Raw genomic sequence first — 13702 nt, 5'->3', positions numbered from 1 at the left:
AGGATTCTTGAAAAATAGTGGGGCCCAAATCTAAAGGGAGGCTTTAAACCACAACTTGGCTTTATTTGACACTTTAACATGAGTTTTAAAGCTCTTCTACAACACAAGCCTTAGGTTGAGTGTTATGGGCTTTAAGAGGGACGGTAAGGGTGATGTGGAGGGACTTTAAAGCTCTAAACACTGTGCCAGGGCGGTATAAAAGGGGTTGGAAGGAGGTGGGTTGCAAAATTTACCGATGCAACATTGAGAAGGAGGTGGGGCCATGGCTACTTTTCGTTTATATAGTAAACAACGAACATCAACAATAAAACCCCATTTGTTTACTTGTCCATGTTCAATTACCTGAAACCCCGTTGAGCTTTATTTTACAAAACGGATGCAGCCTATATTTGATAGTCTCCATAATACAAAAGAATATAAACTTAACCTCCTAATTTCTTCGGACAAGACAAGATGAGGTTTACCAAAAAGCCAAAAATCAATCACATGCTACTAATGAGCAGTCGGTGACCCCCCATAACATTACGGATGGTCCTAGACTCCTATTTGTGATAAAATTACCATCATGTATTATTAACTAAAGTTACTTGTAAATTGTACTAACTAATAATAAGGGGCCCATTCATAACTATATATCATAAAGTTGAGGGGTCCACTATCAATTCTTCCAAATCATAATGACGACATACACCTTCATCGTCTCAAATCTCCTCATCAACCTTAACTTTTGTAAAAGCAACTAAATTAATAAATTCATTCTCCATGAGTTACCTCAAAGATCCTGTCCAGAATTTTAGTAAGGTATAACATATTCCTGTTTAATATATCTATCCATATGTTCAAGCACACCATTCTATAAACAAACATTCATGCATTTTCATTTTTCTGAATTTTGCATCATTTACATTTGCAGTTATATGTCTGTCTAACTTAGGTTTTTGATTATTTGATATATATACATTCACATCACTTTTTACTTGCAGATCTGAACACTTCAACTCAACTAGTTAAACTTGTTTTTTTAATTATTCAATTTAGAAGCTTTTTAATTTGTTGTGTTTTATTTTCAGTTGTGAGGGAGCCAGCATGATGCACAGACCTCCACCTGTTGATTACTCCCTCAAGGAGACCAAACCGCACCTCGGTGCGAGCGATAAGCTTACCAGCACATATGACCTTGTCGAACAAATTCAGTACCTGTATGTCCGTGTAGTCAAAGCCCGTGATTTACCCGCTATGGATCTTACTGGTAGTTGCGACCCGTACGCAGAGGTTCGGTTAGGGAACTATAAAGGAACGACCCGGCATTTCGAAAAGAAGTCGAATCCCGAGTGGAACCAGGTGTTTGCATTCTCTAGAGACCGGATGCAAGCCACAATGCTTGAGGTCACGGTTAAGGATAAAGATGTTGTCAAAGATGATTTCATTGGTTGGGTGTTGTTTGACCTTAACGAGGTCCCGAAACGGGTCCCACCTGACAGTCCGCTTGCGCCTCAGTGGCATCGGTTAGAGGATCGAAAAGGGAATAAGGTGAAAGGCGAGATTATGCTGGCGGTTTGGTGGGGGACGCAGGCGGACGAAGCGTTTCCAGAAGCGTGGCATTCGGATGCTGCAACTGTCGGTGCGGTTTCGAATATTCGGTCAAAGGTGTATCTTTCACCTAAGTTGTGGTATCTTAGAGTTAATGTTATTGAAGCACAACATTTGGTGCCTGGTGATCGAACGAGGTTTCCTGAAGTTTTCGTGCGAGCGGTTCTTGGAAACCAGGTGTTAAGGACTCGCGTGTCGATGAGTAAGTCGATCAATCCACTGTGGAACGAAGACTTGATGTTTGTAGCAGCCGAACCGTTTGAAGAGCCTTTAGTTTTGACCGTGGAAGATCGGGTTGCGTCTAATAAGGAGGAGGTTCTCGGGACGTGTATGATCCCGCTGCAATATGTGGAACGGAGGTTGGATCATATAGCAATTAACACACGGTGGTTTAATCTTGAAAAGTATGTGATGGTTGATGGTGAAAAGAAGAAGGATGTTAGATTTGCAAGTAAGATTCATATGAGGATTTGTTTAGAAGGCGGGTATCATGTTCTCGACGAATCGACTCATTACAGTAGTGATCTTAGACCAACTGCTAAACAGTTATGGAAAAACAGTATTGGTGTTCTTGAACTGGGGATCTTGAGTGCACACGCGTTGACTCCGATGAAGGCGAAAGATGGACGGGCAACAACCGATGCATATTGTGTGGCTAAATACGGGACGAAATGGGTCAGAACACGAACAATTATAAACAGTTTTACTCCAAAATGGAACGAGCAGTATTCTTGGGAAGTTTTTGATCCGTGCACGGTTGTAACACTCGGTGTGTTCGATAACTGCCATTTGCAAACAGGCGATAAAGGTAACGCCACAAAGGATTCGAGAATCGGTAAGGTAAGAATCCGTCTTTCGAAGCTTGAAACCGACCGTGTTTATACCCATTCGTACCCGCTTCTGGTGTTGCATCCGTCTGGTCTGAAAAAAATGGGTGAGATTCATTTGGCGGTTCGGTTTACATGCTCTTCGTTGCTAAATATGATGCACATGTATTCGCGGCCACTTTTACCCAAAATGCATTACATTCACCCGTTAACCATTTCTCAAGTTGAAAGCTTGAGACACCAAGCCACTCAGATTGTGTCAGCTCGGCTTGGGCGAGCCGAACCGCCTCTAAGGAAAGAGATAGTGGAGTACATGCTTGATGTTGGTTCTCACATGTTTAGTATGAGAAGAAGCAGAGCTAACTTGTTTAGAATAATGGGGGTTTTGGGTGGTTTTATTGCAATTGGAAAATGGTTTCATCAAATATGCCTTTGGAAGAATCCTATCACTACAGTGTTGATCCACATTCTGTTTCTGATACTCGTTTTATACCCCGAGCTGATTCTCCCGACTATTTTCCTTTATTTATTTTTAATCGGCGTGTGGTACTACAGATGGAGACCAAAGCACCCGCCTCATATGGACACACGCCTCTCGTGTGCAGATAACGCGCACCCGGATGAACTAGATGAAGAATTTGATACGTTTCCAACTACTCGCCAACCTGATATTGTTCGAATGAGGTATGACCGGTTAAGGAGTTATTCGGGTAGGATTCAAACCGTGCTTGGTGATTTGGCTACACAAGGAGAGAGGCTTCAGTCTTTGCTTAGCTGGCGAGACCCGAGAGCTACTGCACTGTTTGTTATTTTCTGTTTAATTGCTGCGGTTGTTCTCTATGTCACGCCTTTTCAAATTGTGGCTCTTATTGCGGGATTTTATGTTTTAAGACATCCCAGGTTTCGCCACAAGATGCCATCCGTCCCGCTTAACTATTTTAGAAGATTGCCCGCAAGAACCGACTGTATGCTTTGAGTACAGTTTTATTGGAATATATTGTGTATATCTTGTTGTTTCGTTGTACCGCATGCAAACATGAACTGTCAATAATTGTTGCTAGCGGTTTATGGTAACTGTCGGTGATAAATATCTTGTACCGCAGATTAAATTTGTGTTACATAATGGTTTCTTGCAAAATTTGTGTATGTTGATTTGTGGGATACATACAAACTTGGTAATTCTGTATTTGTCTAAGGTTGGTGTGACAGTCATATTAGAATAGGAATGTGCATATTTTGGCAGTGAAATGAAAAATGGTGGACAAAGTTATAATGAGACAAGATGACACTGCTGGAATCATATTGTGAAGTCTCAATTTCCTTGACCCATGTGCATATATCAACATCAGCTTGCTTTTATTCTAGGTCTATAGGTAATTTTGGTCCCAGTATTTATGTTACTATCATGCGCCTGCATAAGTAATCATCAATCATATAATTGATTCACTTTTGTAGATGACCAATAATTTGCTTTAGGGGATTAACTTCAGTTTGATGGTACAATAACCATTGACAAAATGTACCTTGTTTTATATGTTTTCAAGTTGTGAATAAGTGATAACCAATATATTGGGATTTTGTATCAAGTATTCACGGGTTGACACAAAGACAACTTGTTTAACCTTATTTTTTAATATATAACGAAATTGTTATAATTTATGAATAGATTGTTTCAGATTTGGGGTGGTAGGGGTGCATCTTTCAACATTTCAAACTATCTTAAGACCTGACCAATCCTGTACAGTCATTTTAGTTTTACCATGAACTACTATCCAAAGAGGCAGCACCACTTCTTTCAATCACCCTTAAGAATTTTAATTTTTTTTAACCAAAATTAAGTTATGCATTTAGTTAATTATTTTTTAAACTAAAAATAAATTATCAACTTTATATTTAGTTAAAATAAATTATGCGTAGGTAATTATACATTTTTCTTTTTCTTTATTTAAAGAAAAATAACTGTTAAGACACGGATTTTCGGTATCCTCAGGAAACATTATTCAGAGCAAATTCAGAATGTGGTATCGTCAAAGGTAACAGGTATCCTAATTACATTATATAACTAACACGATCTTTGCTACTTTCCATGTTTACCAGGTCAAAGACGGTTGCTTGATCACCCGAGAACTCGCACTTGCTGTTATTAGGACGTGACCAATAAGGAAACGCGCTGATAAGAAGAATTAACGGCTAATTGATTTAGTCTAGGAGTTTCCTTAAATATAGGATTTCTTGTTAGACTTAATTTGTTATAAATAGAGCTCAAAACAAAGGATCAAACACACATTTTAGACACACGAGACTTACTAGTACTCGCGCTCTCTGTAATCACGATCAAGTTTGAGCTCCACCATTGTAATCGCTTTTATTATTAATAAACCGGCGGTGATAGTTTTCACTGCCCGGGGTTTTTTGCTTGTTATCCTTTCCTAAGGATAACAGGTTTTTTCCTCGCAACAAATCCTTGTGTTCAAGCACTTTAACTTTAATTTTATACAAGCACCTAGTCCCGATTACTAATTTGGTTACGAAATTACCATTGTCAATTTTTGACCAAAACAATTTGGCGCCCACCGTGGGGCTAACGGTGCTTTAATCCATTAATTCCGTTTATTTCATTCACCTTCATTCTCTTTACAATGGCCTCACAACCAAAAACCAGTTCAGTCTTTGCTCCGGTGGTCACTACAGCTACAAGTGTCAACCTAGGACCTCCACCACTGCCGAAGAAAAATACTCAGCCCAGAGGAGAAATTTCCACCATTCGCGGGGTCCTCCACACGGATAGACCCGGTTATTTCTAACAATGATATTTTTGCTTTGATGAAATAGGTCAAAACGCACATGGAGCAGCAAGAGAAGACCAACTCAAGGCTATTCAAGGAGATTGAAGGAATCAAGAAGAAGCCGGGGCATGAGGCCACTCCAATCACGCCCAGGGTCCTTGATTTTGATTCTCCAGGATCTACTATCCTTCAGAATCCCGGATCCTTGGGGACACAATCGGCAATGATTCCACCACAACAGCAATCAGGATACTGGGGATCTTTTCCTTCGGTATCCTCGGAGTTACCCGGACCAACGAGGCCAGGGTCCGTCAACATGCAGCCTCGCTCAACCATGCCAGCCGGCATATTTTCATCAGGATCCCCTATGATGTCCTTAGAAGTGCATGTTGGAGATGACATCCCTATGCAGGCACCACCTTATCCTGGGGATACCATCAATGGAGGAATTAACCACCCAAGCTCAGGATACCAGAGACCTAACCAAGATCCTGGTAACAATTTACTTAATTCTAATTTATACACTAACCATGGATCTGTGCAGGACAAGGGGATATCCCCCGATATAGCCGGGGAATTACAGAAAATGAAGGACATGATCTCCAGTATCCCCGAGATAATCTGTCCCATAGCTGAAGTCTCGGCGGGCACTCACAAACTTTCCAGGTTTACTTGGCCCATATGCGACGTGGAGATCCCCAGGAAATTCCAGACGCCCAACATGAAACTTTATGACGACACTATGGATCCTGAGGAGCATGTGGCTCAATACAGGGAAAGGATGGAGGTCAACCCTATCCCCGCAGAAATCAAAGAAGCTTGTCTATGTAAAGGGTTTGGTTCAACACTAACAGGGCCGACCCTTAAATGGTTATTAAGTATTCCTTCCAATACTATCACTTCCTTTGCTCATTTAATTAACTTGTTTAATAATCAATTTTCTTGTAGTAGATCTTTTGAGAAAATGACAGGTGATTTATATAGAATTGTTCAGCATAACAATGAATCCCTAAGGGATTACATAATCAGATTTAGCAGGGAAGCTTTTTAAATCCCCAACCTCGACATGGCAGCTGCTGTTGAAGCCTTCAAGATGGGGCTTAGGAAGGATTCTCCTTTCTATGATGACCTCGTCATGACTCCATGCAGGAATCTTGACGAAGTCAGAAACAGGGCACTAAGATACATTTGGCTGGAGGATGACAAGAAGACTCATGGAAACTTGGTTATCCCGAAATATGAATCTACCAACAGGAAGTCCGACTCTCCACAAAAGTTCTTTAGACCGAAGCCTTATTCCAAGCAGGATAATCCCAAGATCAATACTGTGGAAGAAGACGAAGACAACGAACAATATCCTAAAATATCCAAATATTGCTTTAACCTTGATATTGGTGGTGTAATTTGTGCCATGCAGGAATTAGGTGACAAGGCCAGATGACCTAAGAAGAATGAGAAGTCTGGATCAAACAAAGACAAGTCAAAATGGTGTGCATTCCATGAAGACTTTGGCCATTGCACTAATGATTGTATAGCGCTTCGGAAGGAAATAGGATACCTTCTCAGCAAAGGACACCTGAAGGAACTATTTGGAAAAAACAAGAACAAAAGCCAGGATCCTGTCAAGATATCTGAAAGGGCACCTTCTCCACCACCCGGAGCTAAGGTGGTATCCTTCATCTCGGGAGGATCTGACATCTGCGGACCTCTTATTCAGCGGCTAAGAAACGTTCCAGAGAAACAAAAATGATGGATGAATACAACATTGTTAAGTCTACATAGATGACATGGTGGTATCCTTCATCTCGGGAGGATCTGACATCTGGGGACACGATGGAAGTCTACATAGATGACATGGTGGTAAAGTCAAAGAAGGCCGAGGATCATCTGAGAGACTTGGCAACAACATTTGATATCCTGGATGAATACAACATGAAGTTGAATCCAGCCAAGTGTCACTTTGGGGTCAAAGCAGGAAAATTCCTGAGATACATGGTCACCAAAAGAGGGATAGAAGCAAGCCCAGAGCAGATCAAGGCTATCCTGGATATCAAATCACCAAGAAATGTCAAAGATGTCCAAAGATTAACCGGAAGAATAGCTGCTCTCAACAGATTCATCTCAAGATCTTCAGAGAAGTGTAAAGACTTCTATGATATCCTGAGGAAGAATCAAAAGTTCGAATTGGGAGAGAAGCAAGAAAGGGCATTGGTATCCCTGAAGGAATACTTATCCTCAGCACCACTCCTGATGAAGCCAATTGATGGTGACCCATTATCCCTGTACCTAGCTATTTCCGGGAATGCAATCAGTGCTGTCTTGGTCAAGGATCATGAAGGTCAACAACATCCGATATATAATGTAAGTAAAAGTCTACTAGATGCTGAATCTAGGTATTCTTATCTTGAAAAATTAATTTTAGCACTTATAATGGCTTCTACTAAACATAAACATTACTTTGAAACTCATGCTATACACGTAAAGACTAACTATCCTATCAAGGCTGTTTTGAGAAAACCAAAGATGTCAGGTAGGATGGCAAAGTGGGCTGTAAAACTTAGCGCACATGATATCTTGTATGAGCCAAGGACAGCCATCAAGTCTCAAGCACTTGCCGACTTTGTGGCTGATTTTAGCCAGGATATAATTGAAGAAGTTAAAAAAGAAGTTCAGCAATTGGAAGTCAAGGAAAGTTGGACCCTACATACTGACGGTGCCTCCAACATAAGAAGAACAGGTCTAGGTATCCTGCTAAAATCGCCACAGGGGGACATTATACCTCTATCTATATCTTGTGAATTTCAGGCTACTAATAATGAGGCTGAATATGAGGCCTTAATAGCTGGTTTGCAATTAGCTAAGGATATGAAGGTCAGGTATCTTCAAGTTTACGTTGATTCTTTGTTATTAGCTAACCATTTCAATGGCTCTTATGCAGCGAATGCAGAGAACTTAGCTAAATATTTAGAAATAGTTAAGCAATTAGCTATGTATTTCGAGACATTTGACATAGTGCAGGTACCAAGAGAAGAGAACACTGAAGCAGATGCCTTAGCAAACTTGGCATCAGCTTTCAAGATACCAGGAGATGTCAAGATACCTATCGTGCATATCTTGACTACAGCAACAAAGGAGAACCTCGAAGTCTTAGAGACTTCGAATTCTAAGGATAACCCAGCGTCTTGGACTAATCCCATAATGCGGTATCTTCAGGATAATGAGATCCCAGAGGGGGAAAATCCCAGAGCGTTCCGAATGAAGGTAACCCAGTACATTGTCTTAAATAATGTTTTGTATAGAAAATCACTTGCATGTCCATACCTGAGATGCTTGGAATATCAAGAAGCACAATAAGTTCTCAAAGACATACATGAAGGCGATTGTGGAAACCACACTGGGGGCAGAGCCTTAGCATCCAAGATACTAAGGACAAGCTACTTCTGGCCAACAATGAAGAGAGATGCAATGGATTTCTCCAAGAGGTGTGATGCTTGCCAAAGACATAGCAACATATTACATCAACCAGCTGAACCATTATATCCTATCATCTCCCCATGGCCATTTATGAAGTGGGGAATGGATATTGTGGGAAAGCTGCCCAAGGCTCCTGGTGGAAAAGTCTTTATGCTAGCCATGACGGATTACTTCTCTAAGTGGATCGAAGCAGAGGCATTTATTCAAGTCAAAGAAAAGGATGTGATCTCATTCATCAAACGCAACATCTTAACAAGATTCGGTATCCCAGCAGAGATTGTTTGTGACAATGGATCACAATTCATCGGAAAAAGAACAACCAACTTCTGTGAAAGTTGGGGAATCAAGATGGTGACCTCAACTCCAGTACATCCTCAAGCTAATGGATCAAGATGGTGACCTTAACAAGATTCGGTATCCCAGCAGAGATTGTTTGTGACAATGGATCACAATTCATCGGAAAAAGAACAACCAACTTCTGTGAAAGTTGGGGAATCAAGATGGTGACCTCAACTCCAGTACATCCTCAAGCTAATGGTCAAGCAGAATCCAGTAACAAGATCATTATCAACAATCTGAAGAAGAAATTGGGGTCCAAGAAGGGTAAATGGGCTGAAGAACTACCATTTGTTCTTTGGGCCGATAGAACCACTTCAAAAAATGCAACGGGACAAACACCCTTCTCCTTGGTGTTTGGGGCCGAAGCTGTTATCCCAACAGAAATGGTGATCCCCACAGCAAGAACCAGCATCTAGGATACTGAGTCCAACAACAAAAATCTTACCGAAGATCTGGATATCATTGATGAACTCAGAGATCTCGCCAGAATCAGAATGGCTGCATACCAACAAAAAATAGCCAAGTCCTACAACAAGAATATCAGAATTCAAAGATTTCAAGTAGGAGACATGGTGTTAAGAAAGGCATTCCAGAATACCACTAACCCAGCAGATGGAAAGCTAGCTCCAAAGTGGGAAGGCCCTTACCTAATCGATTCAGAAGCAGGTGAAGGGGCCTACAGGTTAATCACTATGGAAGGTGTTTCTATACCAAGAGCCTGGAACGCTATCCACCTCAAGGCGTATTTCTGTTAGTATACTTAACTGGTATGTTGGTATCCTCAAGAGGAAGGTATGTTTCCTTATCTATTCTTACATTTTTAACTCTATTATTTCTAAATCAAGTTTACTGACTTAAACATGGGAGGGGTGTTAGCCAGGCTAACCCCTTATCAAGAGCTTAGTGTTTTGCAGTTATCCAAAGAATATGTTATCTCGACAACAGTCAAAGGCTAATCACCTCTCAAACGAATATGATATCCCTGATATCCCTCAAGGTTTAAAGGTCTTCACATTTCCAACGAATGCCAGGGGCGCACGAATAAGATATCCCGGATATCTCAAACGGTTTAAAGGTCTTCACCTTTCTAACGACGCCTGGAGCGCACGATGATTCGGGTATAGTTCGAGGCAGGCTGACCAGACCAGCTGACAATCCGTCTGTTGTTGGCTATATACCGAATCCTTAAGATAAGTGGTAGACGTGTCACATAAACGGTTTATAATATTTTCATGTTATCTAAGGTTTATAACACTTTCGTGTTATCTAAAGTCTTGGGCATAATCATGCCCATGCGTTTGGGACCTTCCCCAGTTTTATCTCAAGATTAGACATTTTCATATCTCTTAAGTAAAGGCCTAGTTGCCAGTAAAACGGCTTTATCGCCAGTTAATGGGCCTTGTCGCCTGAATTGTTTAACTTTGTTTCGACAGATTGCTAAGAAGGTTACTAAATTGTTTTTAACTTAAAAAAATCCCAAAAGCTTGATACTTAAAAACATCAACGATTGGGGACATCACATGTAAGCCCATTAGATTTATGAATGATCTCCACAAAGGTACTCTTTACATTTAGTTTTATCACTATATTTATACTTCAAAATATAATCTTTTGGTTTGATTGTGATAACTCACACAAGGCGTAAGGATACATTATCCTTAAGATATTTTTTATCAGTTCCTGATAATCCTTTTGATTATGTTTTCTAAAAACTTATAATCATTAAAACATTTCTTGATCAGGATTCATTATTCTCAAAATGGTAAATATATTTTAGAACCATGTTTTAAAATATATTATTCTCGACATAAATTATTTCAGAAAATTAAAAGACATCTAATATTTCAACTAAAATTACAAGTTATTGAACACAATACTTAAAGCCAAAAGATTATATCATTACTAATCATAAAGTGCAGGAAACTAGAAAGGCAACACCCGGGTTTCGTATTGAAAAGCCAAGATCCCTCCACCCAAGTACTGCCAGATGTTCAAAAGTTAAAATTACATGGGCTTCGTCTTGGAAAGTCAAGATCCCTCCACCCATGTATCATAATATCCTAAGCATACCATTGTTCAAGACAGAAAAAAGTAAATTGTTCAACAGCTATTACAACCCAACATTAGACCAATAAACAGAAACATATAAAAATTTGGGCTCAAGCCTTTTCTTTACTGCTATCATCGCCCAATTGCACCTCGTCACCAACCGCCTTCACCGCATCCTTGATAGACACCTCCACTGCCTCTTCTGCAACCTTCTCCGCTCCACTAGGACCAGCATCCTCCACCTTCTCCCCACCAAGATCAGCCAGTATCTTCTCCCAAACAGCTACATCCCAGAAAGGAGTGTCCAGACCAGCATCCTTCGCCTCTTTAGCCATCTTAAGCCGGGACTGGAATACGGAAACAGCAGCAGACTTCTTCGCCCCCTCCATAGCATCATAAACTTTTATCATACATTCCGCCTCTTGATGAACCAACTCCTTCTTGACCAGTGACAACTCCAGCTTCAGGTCATCAACCTCTTTGGTCTTCTTATCAAGAAGACTGGTCTTTGTCACCCCCATATTCATCAATTCAGAGATATGAGTATGGGCTTCATGGAGTTCAAGGCTCATGGCGGCAAACCGGGAGGAAAGATATTCGAGGCCCTACAAGGATAAAGAATCCCTAATATAAGTTATTCTCAGGATATGAGAAATCATGACAAATGAAGAAGATACCTGCTGAATCTTATTCATGGCATCGTGGAAATCAACATCGTGCACGGAAACGGATTCACTGGTCTCCTGGCTCTTCCGTTTCTTAGAGCCTTTCTCTCGGCTGCCTTCTGGACGTAGGATAGAGCTGGATATGGGTTCTTTCTTGATAGCGCTTCTAGTGGATACCATGCTTTCTATATCTTCAAGGGCAAAAGCAGAAGCAGACTTGCCTACAATTACACAGGTTAGTATCCCTAATCCTTAAAATGTTGATACTAACATCTCAAATGTTTCTTACCAGACATAACGGAACTTGAGGATGGAGATGGCTCTTGAAAGCTTGACTGGAGATGAAACGTCCTTTCCTCCTCGTCAATAAGAAAGAAGGATGCAAGCCTGTCCTTAGTTTCTCCGGTGGGAGGAGCGATCTCAAAGAACTTCAAAGCTGCAAAAATAAAGAAAAACACATCAGTCACAAAAGATATCAGTATATATTCAAGATACAGTATCCTACTTTTGGAAACCCAGAGATAAGGAAGAGTATTAGGCTATGGAAGAGAATCTCTCCGAACAAAGAAAAATTGTCTCTTCCACTGGTCATTGTTCTGGGTATTTTTCAAGACCAATGAAGATTGATCAGATTTGATCTTAAGGAGATATCTTGAAGACCCATGGCTACGAAGGTCGTATACAGAAGCAAGCTCCGAGAGAGTAAAGTCAAGAGCGTGGTTGGCGATTAGTCTCTCCAAAACAAGCAAAGTCCTCCAAACCATGGGCATGGTTTGGGCATAGCTAAGACCAGTTCTTGAAAAGAACTCGGTGGTAAAGGCAGGAAATGGATAGGAAAAACCAATTTTGAATGGCAAAAAAGGAAAACAGATCCAGGTTTTTGAAACATGGTCAGAAGATAGGATGGGATCAAAAGGCTTAAAAACTGTTCGCGGAGGAAAACATCCTCGAGACCTCAAGTTGGCGATGTCTGCATCACCAAAAATGCATATTTCACTTGCAGGACTAGCAAGGAGATTCTGTGATACAAAATCCTCAATGCCGGAGGGGTGAAGCTTCGGACTCATGATTTAAGAAGAAGGAATAGAGAGAATTTACCTGAGCAATAGAACAATATGGATGGAGATGTTATTTATCCAGATAGTTATAAAGCAAACCTAGGGTTTACCCAAAGGACGGATAAGTGACACCTATATCAACAATCCACCGCACATGCAGAAATTTCAAATTCAAAATTCAAAAATTTTACAGTTGTAAGGCATATCTACAGCTGTTAAAATTTGGGGACAATTGTTAGGGCACGGATTTCCGGTATTCTCAGGAAACATTATTCAGAGCAAATTCAGGATGTGGCATCGTCAAAGGTAACAGGTATCCTAATTACATTATATAACTAACACGATCTTTGCAACTTTCCATGTTTACCAGGTCAAAGACGGTTGCTTGATCACCCGAGAACTCGCACTTGCTGTTATTAGGACGTGACCAATAAGGAAACGTGTTGATAAGAAGAATTAACGGCTAATTGATTTAGTCTAGGAGTTTCCTTAAATATAGGATTTCTTGTTAAACTTAATTTGTTATAAATAGAGCTCAAAACAAAGGATCAAACACACACTTTAGACACACGAGACTTACTAGTACTCGCACTCTCTGTAATTACGATCAAGTTTGAGCTCCACCATTGTAATCGCCCTTATTATTAATAAACTGGTGGTGATAGTTTTCACCGCCCGGGGTTTTTTGCTTGTTATCCTTTCCTAAGGATAACAGGTTTTTTCCTCGCAACAAATCCTTGTGTTCAAGCACTTTTACTTTCATTTTATACAAGCACCTAGTCCCAATTACTAATTTGGTTACGAAATTACCATTGTCAATTTTTGACCAAAACAATAACTATTATATATTCAGCAAACATTATTAAAATAAAAAAAAATGTGTTTTTATGGAACAACCATTCTTCTTCTTCTTC

At 40.3% G+C, this 13702-nt stretch overlaps 1 protein-coding gene across 1 annotated transcript; it reads left to right on the top strand.

Annotated features, from left to right (window-relative positions):
• Positions 1-1086: 1086 nt before the first annotated feature.
• On the top strand, positions 1087-3463 carry LOC143544886 (FT-interacting protein 3-like). Its single transcript, XM_077036873.1, has one exon. The coding sequence runs from the start codon at positions 1087-1089 to the stop codon at positions 3391-3393; it is 2307 nt and encodes a 768-aa protein (XP_076892988.1). The 3' UTR covers positions 3394-3463.
• Positions 3464-13702: the final 10239 nt, after the last annotated feature.

Source organism: Bidens hawaiensis, unplaced genomic scaffold (assembly GCF_021521415.1).
Source record: "Bidens hawaiensis isolate Kalapana, Puna unplaced genomic scaffold, B.hawaiensis_p1.1 tig00013778_1, whole genome shotgun sequence".
Lineage (NCBI taxonomy): Eukaryota > Viridiplantae > Streptophyta > Magnoliopsida > Asterales > Asteraceae > Bidens > Bidens hawaiensis.
The sequence above is the reverse complement of the archived record's forward strand: the minus strand, read 5'-3'. Positions and strand labels throughout refer to the sequence as shown.

Coding starts and splice junctions, on each gene's coding strand:
- LOC143544886 (XM_077036873.1), top strand. CDS start 1,087: ATGATGCACAGACCTCCACCTGTTGATTACTCCCTCAAGGAGACCAAA.